General features: G+C 34.5%; 1 protein-coding gene across 1 annotated transcript in view; it reads left to right on the forward strand.

Moving 5' to 3' along the window:
* The window catches only part of LOC109065355 (polyunsaturated fatty acid 5-lipoxygenase-like), a 36,231-nt gene extending 26,906 nt beyond the window's left edge, over positions 1 to 9,325 (forward strand). The window contains exons 9-14 of the mRNA XM_042743537.1: positions 187 to 273; positions 716 to 885; positions 1,004 to 1,119; positions 1,275 to 1,375; positions 1,478 to 1,648; positions 8,455 to 9,325. Of these exons, the coding sequence (XP_042599471.1) occupies positions 187 to 273; positions 716 to 885; positions 1,004 to 1,119; positions 1,275 to 1,375; positions 1,478 to 1,648; positions 8,455 to 8,634 (825 nt within the window). The 3' untranslated portion in view covers positions 8,635 to 9,325. The remainder of the gene's footprint in view (positions 1 to 186; positions 274 to 715; positions 886 to 1,003; positions 1,120 to 1,274; positions 1,376 to 1,477; positions 1,649 to 8,454) is intronic.
* Positions 9,326 to 9,938: the final 613 nt, after the last annotated feature.

Here is a 9,938-nt window from a genome sequence, read left to right on the forward strand (position 1 = left end):
TGTGAATGTACTAATGAAGGGTTGCTGGTTCTGATAACCTTGCCTTTTTTCAACCATGGTTTAATGTTAACCAAAAACTTCCTGAGCATGACATAGAAATAACTTTTGCTGTATCACATGATGCTTTTTGAATCAATGTTTTATGATTTAATGCACATTTTTAAATCCATCATTTGCTTCTTACAGTTACTGATGCCTCATGTTCGTTTCACAATTGCAATCAATGCAGAGGCCCGTGAAATGCTAATTGGTGAAGACGGGGTCTTCATCAAGGTAGATTTAAAGTTAATTTAATATATCCAAACATAAATGGCATCTTGTTAGGATCCAAAGCAATTCTATTCATATTTGATTATTTTGTATTTGTCTTGAAAGCCATATTTTCTGTCTGTGATATCAATTTAAAAATGCATGTGATGTTAACAAATCTTCATCATGACAGAATCAACTGACTTTTTGGCTTGTGATATTCTGTCTTTTTGCTGAAAGCTCTTAATTGTATTTCATAGGCTTCATTATATTTAGTTAGCTGGTGTTCGCTTTAATAGACTGTGTAAACCGACAGACCTATGTGCTGTATTTCCTAATTATCTACAAATGCAAAACACCCATTGTCCTCAAGCTGATTACTTGAGTAGTCTAAATAAATGCTTTCAGCTTAGTTAATTTCTGAAAATATTATGCAAAATATTAACTGTATTTTTGGTGTCCAAAGGTTAGTAGCATCAATGGAGCTGGGATGGGGAAACTGATACAAAATGCCATGAAGACTTTAACCTACGAGTCTCTGTGCTTCCCTGAGGACATAAAAGCTCGAGGAATGGAAGATGTGCCCAAATACTATTACAGAGATGATGGCAAGATGGTCTGGGAGGCAATACACTGGTAGGTGGTAGCAACAGTTCAGATCATGTAGTTAAAAAGTACAAATTAGTCCACATACTGTATGTGCCAATGAAATGTTTGGCATCCAAAGGATTTTTTTCTTTCTATCTTTCTGTAGCTTTGTTTCTGCTGTGGTCAAGATCTACTATGACAGCGATGAGGCGGTTCAAAAAGATGTGGAGATTCAAGAGTTTGTTAAGGATGTTGCCTGCTTCGGCATGAATAATTCTGACAGTGAGTACAGGTTCAACTTATCAAAGTGCCCGTGTATGTTTGTCTGTCTTTACATCATGCATGATTTTTTTTTTTAACTTTGTATATTCTTTATGTATCTTTGTGTTACTTTTAAATGTGTACACAAGTTAAATGCATACTGCCACTGTTTACAGACTTTCCAAAGTCTCTTAGCTCTCGAGAGCAGTTGGTCGAGTATCTGACTGCTGTGATATTCACCGCTTCAGCACAACATGCTGCTGTCAACTTTGGACAGGTCAGGTTACACACTTTCATATCATCAGCAAGAATGTTTAAAATTCATAGGCAAAATTCTGGATAATATCTATAAGCTAATATCTGAGAGTTTATGTTCCAGTTTGACTGGTATGGCTGGATCCCCAACAGTCCTTCCACCATGCGCAAGCCGCCTCCCCAACAGAAGGGCCAGGTGGATTTGAAGTATATCATGGAGAGTCTGCCTGACCGTGAATGTTCCAGCAGTGCTTTAGGAACAGTTTGGGCGCTCAGTCAGACCCAGAAAAATGAGGTTTGATGTCTGATTTGCATAAACTTTTCACTTGAAATTATAGGTAACATGGTAGCTGACTAATGTCTAAATCAATGTGAAAAGGAATTAACCTGTTAATGAGAGTACAGAGCATCAAAGCATGGGTTTAGGGAGGATCGATTAATTGTTGATAAGGGTTGTAATCTATTAAAGCTATCGATGGTTGATTAAGCAATTTCATTTTGGAGTGCTTGTGGCACATGTGCAAAACGCATGCAAGCAACTGTGAGTGAATTTAATATATATATATACAAACCCTCTTGTAACACTCTTGTTTTGTCACATATATAAAAGGAAGGGGATCCATTCATCCAAGAGTAGAGAAGAATATATTTAAACGTTTAAAGAGCAATCACCCATAACAGCACCAATATCAACAAAACATTCAAAGAAAAGAAAATTCACATCTTGTTAGAGCATTTAAGCCCAACCACAACATGTTGAGTTCAATCATAAATAAAGTCCATTTCTCACAACTCCCACATGGTCAGGTAAGTAATGAGTATCTCACCACATTCCGACAGTTCAATTGGAAATCCACAAAAGTTCAACATACAGTGTTCCAAACCATAACCAAACGCCAGTCCAAATAAGCAAAGGTGTAGAAAAAGATCATATAGTCCAGATGCAGTGTCCTTGTTCATCAAAGGAGGCCTAAAGAAAACCCTCTGAACAAATATGCAAAACAAAAATCAAAATATGCAATTGAACACAAAAAACAAACATAGAACTTACACTGAGCTGTAGAACCAAAAAATGTTCCTCACAATAGGGTCTAATGAATTACCAAGTTGAGCAAACACTCAATGCCAGTACCTCTCCCAAACAGTTTTACTCGTCTCTCTTAAAAGGATAGCCTTCCCTTCAGAAACTTCCCTAGATCCCCCTTGAGGTGGGGAGAACCATTACAGCATATGACATGAAACAGCTTTTCAGAACTGTTACACGATTCCAAAAAAGTTTGGACACTGTACAAATTGTGAGTAAAAAAGGAATGGAATCATTTACAAATCTCATAAACTTATATTTTATTCACAATAGAATATAGATAACATATCAAATGTTGAAAGTGAGACATTTTGAAATGTCATGCCAAATATTGGCTCATTTTGGATTTCACGAGAGCTACACATTCCAAAAAAGTTGGGACAGGTAGCAATAAGAGGCCGGAAAAGTTAAAAAAAAATAGTGGAGCAATATCAGAAAGGAGTTTCTCAGAGAAAAATTGCAAAGAGTTTGAAGTTATCATCATCTACAGTGCATAATATCATCCAAAGATTCAGAGAATCTGGAACAATCTCTGTGCGTAAGGGTCAAGGCCGTAAAACCATACTGGATGCCCGTGATCTTCGGGCCCTTAGATGGCACTGCATCACATACAGGAATGCTACTGTAATGGAAATCACAACATGGGCTCAGGAATACTTCAAGAAAACATTGTCGGTGAACACAATCCACCGTGCCATTCACTGTTGCCAGCTAAAACTCTATAGGTTAAAAAAGAAGCCATATCTAAACCTGATCCAGAAGCGCAGGTGTTTTCTCTGGGCCAAGGCTCATTAAAATGGACTGTGGCAAAGTGGAAAACTGTTCTGTGGTCAGATGAATCAAAATTTGAAGTTCTTTTTGGAAAACTGGGACGCCATGTCATCCGGACTCAAGAGGACAAGGACAACCCAAGTTGTTATCAGCGCTCAGTTCAGAAGCCTGCATCTCTGATGGTATGCGGTTGCATGAGTGTGTGTGGCATGGGCAGCTTACACATCTGGAAAGGCACCATCAATGCTGAAAGGTATATCCAAGTTCTAGAACAACATATGCTCCCATCCAGACGTCGTCTCTTTCAGGGAAGACCTTGCATTTTCCAACATGACAATGCCAGACCACATACTGCATCAATTACAACATCATGGCTGCGTAGAAGAAGGATCCGGGGGTACTGAAATGGCCAGCCTGCAGTCCAGATCTTTCACCCATAGAAAACATTTGGCGCATCATAAAGAGGAAGATGCGACAAAGAAGACCTAAGACAGTTGAGCAACTAGAAGCCTGTATTAGACAAGAATGGGACAACATTCCTATTCCTAAACTTGAGCAACTTGTCTCCTCAGTCCCCAGACGCTTGCAGACTGTTATAAAAAGAAGAGGCGATGCCACACAGTGGTAAACATGACCTTGTCCCAACTTTTTTGAGATGTGTTGATGCCATGAAATTTAAAATCAACTTATTTTTTCCCTTAAAATTATACATTTTCTCAGTTTAAACATTTGATATGTCATCTATGTTGTATTCTGAAAAAATATTGAAATTTGAAACTTCCACATCATTGCATTCTGTGTTTTATTCACAATTTGTACAGTGTCCCAACTTTTTTGGAATCAGGTTTGTATTTATATATATATATATATATATATATATATATATATATATATATATATATATATATATAATATATAATATTATATATATATTGGGGTGTGACGAGATCTCGTCGAAGGCCCCCTTGTCTTGCCCAGACCTTTCATATATATTTGCATTACACTGGCCTAGGGTGACCAGATGAGATTGGCTGAAATTCGGGATATGGGTGTGTGAGGTCTGGGTTAATGGTGTGGGGGGTTTCTGTTTTCTAGAACAACATATGCTATAATAAAAGATAATGAATTTCAAACCTGAACCAAACATACTTTTATTCAAAGATTAACAGTCTGTCATTAGTCTTTAGTCTGCCACAAAAAAAACAACATTAAAATTATGCACTCAAATATCATTGTGAAAAAAAACAAAAAAAACAATGACTGTTGTAAGTAACAGTGCGTAAATCAGACCTTTCTGTATAGCCTAACACTAATAAGCTTAAATGAAAATATCGAAATAATTGTGTTGTGAAGTATTTTTTTGTACACAGTTTGTTTGTGAACAATCAGTCACTCCTTTACGCGTGCATCACTGTCCTCCTCGCGGCTGCAGCAACTTGCACTCTCTTCATCGTTTTTGCTTTTTAGCAGCGTGTTGGGGTTCCGTTACACCAGCCATGCCAACAGAATGAATGAAAATTAGCTTATCAATGCATATCTAAATTCGCGCCTAGCTGCCCATGGTATTTTTTAGAACTTAGAAAAAAGATGCTGCAGCCAATGAGCAGCCGGCAGGGGCTGGTTGCAGGATGACTCAACCTGCGCAGACAGTTTTTAATGTTTATCAGACAATAACTACTCAAGATTTTGCTTTAGTGTCATTTTTTGGACAATTAGGGCCAGATTCGGGATTCGGGACAACAGTTTAGAATTTTTCGGGACGTCTGGTCACCCTACACTGGCCCTTTCACCAGTGTTGGTAAGATATTTTATGTTCACATCAGGCAAGTGGACTCATGATAAGCAGGAAAATGACACAGTGTAGTCTTTATCCAGTTATAAAAACAGAATTCATTTGTGTTTGTGGGATGTTTTATGTTCACATCAGGCAAGTGGAGTTATAAAAACAGAATTCACAGTTTAATGCAGTCATGATATGTACCTTATCTGTAAATATAGTGCCGAAAAAGTTTTACAATGAATCCTGCATGTTCTGCGTGTCTCTGTTAATGAATGGCTCAGACATGCTGTTTCATTTTCTACACACAGTAGCGCGCGTGGCGCTTGCGGTGATTTCAGGCTGTTTCATTTTCTACACATGGTAGAGATCTTGGAGATTGCTGTGATTTTCACTTCATGAGCATTTTACCGTTTGATTCGAGTAAAACTAGCATCATATCACATACACAGAACTTTATAGGTATTATCAAAATAAAAGTCCGGTCCTTTATTTATTTTATTTTTTTGTAGCATATACATAGCCTTTTGTTACTTCTGATATTAATAAAATGTTAATTTTTTATTTTTTTTAGGATTAATTTTATTACGTTTTTTAATTTTTTTAGTTTATCCTCTTTGTATGCCATAAAATAAAGTTTGCTTAATTTTCAATAATTAAAAGATAAATGATAAATGAAATTAATGTTATATGCCTTCATTTGATAACCAGAAAAATGTAAATACACAACATAAGTTTTGTGTTGTAGTAAGTTAATTAGTTTTTTATAAATTCAATTTATTAGGAATGAAATTAATTAGTTGTTTATACATTTAAATAAAAAAAAAAAATATATATATATATAATGAGATAATGTTAAAAAATTTTATATTTTATAATGCCCTAAACATTTCATTTTTGTTTAACTTTTAATAAATTGATGTGAAAATGTATGTTTCATGATTTTAAATAATTAGTGTAGGGAAGTTTGAACTATTGTGCTGATCAGGAGATTGTGCTCGCCTCAGGGTGTCAGTAAAAACACGGCACAGGATTCAGAACATTCTGACTTTACTGTTGTAAATGTGTGGTCTGAAATAAACAAAAAATAACAATTACAAAAATAATGACAACATAAAAATTAATTTACATCTAATACAATTCTTAGTTAACTACAATACTTAAATTGCCCTTTAGATGGCGCAATCAGCATGTATAACAGTGATTTGCAAATTCTCCGTGTCTGTTATAAAGTGCTATATCATCGTATCTGAACGGGATTACGGAGAATATGATGAAATCAATATCTAAGAGATTATTTAATTTGTTGTTTTGCTCTGAAGTGATGATACACTTATTAACTGAGTTATTTTATTTATATGCGTTGTTTATTATGTTTTTGGTTACTACGTCAGCGTGAATTCTGAGGACTCTGAGGAGACAAACAACTCGCTAATTTTCATTAAAATAAAGCTGTAACAGGGCAGGATAACTATATTAAATATCACAAAGAAGTATATAGACTTACATTTTTGCATAAACGCACACAAATTAGGCAAACTTCAAAGATTAATATCAGGAACTAAGGAACACGCATTCATTCTCTTAATCGCTGACAGGAGAGGTTAAGTTTCTAGCTCGCCACTATCGTCCTTTTCCAACGTCAAAAGTGGTCCCTGATTGGTTAGATCTCCTTAACACTTAGACATGCTTTTTAATTAATCAAATTTAATTTAACTATTAAAAAGGAACTGAAAAAAGCAATACAGAACAATTAAAACAGAAAAAAAATTGAATTTTGAAAAAATAAAACAAAATTAAGGAAAAAATAAAATGGATTTCTTTGGGATGTATTTCTTAGGGCCCTATTGCGCGCCCCCCCCCCCCAGTTTGGGAACCACTGCTTTATGCTTTTAAATGGTTATATTAATTGTGTTTATTATATACATTTTTTTTATTAAAGTGGAAATCAGTTTACTAAATAATAAACTTGACTGATTGCTTCACTTCCACTTTAAAGGGATATTTGTTTATTATATATTTTTTATTTATACTATTTATGGTTTTTGTGCAATTACTTGCCTGTCAGTTGAGTTTGTGGCAAAACATTCTGCAGTGTTTACATGTTGTTTATTACTGCATAAAAATGATTAAAATAGATGTTTAATTTCATAAAGTACAAGTTGATTTTAAAATGCACCTACATTTTTTGCATTTTGTGTTTTTCAGTTGAATAAAATACTATTTTTCCCTATATATTTCATCAAGGATTTCTTAAAAAAAAGTAAAAAAATCGTCTCGTTCTTTTGAACCCAGTCTCGTGTCTCAGCTCGTTTCGTGGGATAAGTGTCTCGTCACACCCCTAATATATATATATATATATATATATATATATATTGATGCATGCATGTTTTTTGATGCAAATCATAACCTTCGTTGAAAGCAACTGCATTCCATATTTTTATATGAATATAAACAAGCTGAAATTAAACACTAACTGAAAAACTTTTATTGCTTTTCTATAATACTAAGCCTCAAATGTCAAAAATACATTGGATTGGTTTCATCTTTAATTAAAAAGGTAAAAATATGCATGGTATTATAATGTTATACTAAAACTAAAATTAAAACAATGGAAAAACCCTTAAGATAACATGTAGAAAGAAAAAAAGCATCTTAAGCACAAAGAATAACATAAGTGGACTTTGAACATTTAATTGATGTTATGAATGATTATGTAATTGTGGCATCGGTAATTGTTATCGCAATTAGAAATTCTATTACTTGTGCAGCCCTAATATATATATATATATATATATATATATATATATATATATATATATATATATATATATATATATATATACACTTATTCATTTGTTCCCTCATTTTACATGGACCGTGGTCACATTATCTTTCATTTTGCCCTGTATATCATGTTGGTCTCCGTCATTGATTCTGATTTGTAGTCTGCTGATCTGTAGTTCTTAATCATGTTACCACATAGTTTTACAAGTTCTTTAAAGAAACACAGCAAATATAAATGGTTTGCAATGTCACACTTCTTTCCAAGAATAACATCCATTCAGTTTTTTTCCATGTTATGAGCAGAGTTGCCAGAAAACCCACCCAATCCCTACTCAAAACTTGCCCAGTCACGTTTCGAGGGTGGTCCCCCATTAAAAATTGCATTCCAGGGGTAAAATACACATTTTTTGGCGGGGCTCCCCTGGTACATTTCCCATTCCAGGGGCAAAATATCATATGATTGGGGTCACTTCAACACGCGCAACAGTGTTAAAGTAGCCAGATTCCGCAGGAAAACTACAGACTTGCCACATTGCAACACTGGTTATGAGCACATTCTTTATAAGCTTGTCTGAGTGATTGGCAGAAACCAAGGGGCGGAGCTTAGAGAAGAGTCCATTTAACTTGTAAAAAGAAAGAAAGATATTGTTCTGTTTTCTGAAGACTTTCCTTTTTTTCCCAGCTGTACTTGGGTACGTATCCAGATATGTACTTCACAGAGCAACCAGCGAAGGAAGCCATAAAGACTTTCCAGCACAATCTAGATGAGGTGACCAACATCATCAAGAGCCGGAATGAGAAATTAACATTGCATTATTGCTATTTGTCCCCAGACAAAATCCCCAACAGTGTTGCAATTTGAGAAATTATTTGCAGAAACATTTTGCCGGGCAACCATAGTGTTTACAGCCAATGCATGCTGGACATAGAAAGAGAGAAGAACAGCTCTAGTCAAAATATAATGTATTGTAAAACACACTTTTTAGAAATGATGTTTGATTGCTGGGAATTAAGGGATATTACATTGTAAAGCCTAAATCAGTGCACGTATGTATCTTATCTGAGAGCTGATTGTCAGTCTGGCTCATGCCAGGAAAGCAGAACTTCAAAGAGCACACATAGGCTTGTGTTATAATCTATTTATTATTGACTTTCTTGACATTTATTTTCTTTATTCATATAAACGTGTGGATCCAAACTATGGTATTCTTTTGTTCATCTTTTGATTCATTCATTTATTCATATTCTTGATTACTCATAATATATTGTTTGTGGTGTATTTTAGATAATCATTTGACTAATTTTTACCTTATTGATATCTAACATCTGAAATGGCTTTTGTGCTGATTATCTTGTTTTGCTGTTTGGAGGGAATTTTGTTCCAGGTTTGTTTCTGTTGGTGAGGGAGGTTTTCTCTGATAGAGCTGATAAAGGATAGCTGTAATGGATGTGAAATAAATGTTTTATGAATGCTGTAAAGGAATTATCTCTGACTGTACTTAAAATGGTTGTTACGTTTGTTTCTCCCTGAGAGCTCTCATAATTAAAGAATGCTAGAATAAAATTAAGAGAAATCATGTTTTTATTGCATTTTATAAAAATCTTGGTTTTCTTTTTGATCTTATATGACAATTTATTTTTTTGATTTATTTTTCTGCCTTTTTACCCTAATTTTTGACATCTTATAAACGTTACAGTATATGTACCATATTTTTTTGGGGTTCAACTATGCCTGCCATGCTTGAAAATGCTGTAAGTTAACTGTCATTATTATAAAACTACTACACATTCTGCTTTCATAATCCTTGGGTATGTAACTTTTCAAATACAGACAATGTATATCAGGCAGACAAATTAAAAAACTATTACAATTACCAATTAAAAGAGCCTTTGGGTTCACTTTAATGGCTTTGGAAGGAAGCACAGACTGAATGTTGGCTGCTGGTTAAGGAAATCAGAGAAAGAGAAATAATCATTAAATTGTACACAGCAGGGTAATAAGTTGATAAGTAATAACTTGGTTTAGGAAATGTGTTAAGGAGATGTATTGGTTAAGTTGTAAACATAAACTGAAATCAACAATCAAAGATCCTTTATACATTTATTTACAGAATCACAGGGTAAGAGCAGAATTTATGTTGTGTGCTGGTTCCAAAACAACAAACA

This window comes from Cyprinus carpio, chromosome A4 (assembly GCF_018340385.1).
Source record: "Cyprinus carpio isolate SPL01 chromosome A4, ASM1834038v1, whole genome shotgun sequence".
Taxonomy (NCBI): domain Eukaryota; kingdom Metazoa; phylum Chordata; class Actinopteri; order Cypriniformes; family Cyprinidae; genus Cyprinus; species Cyprinus carpio.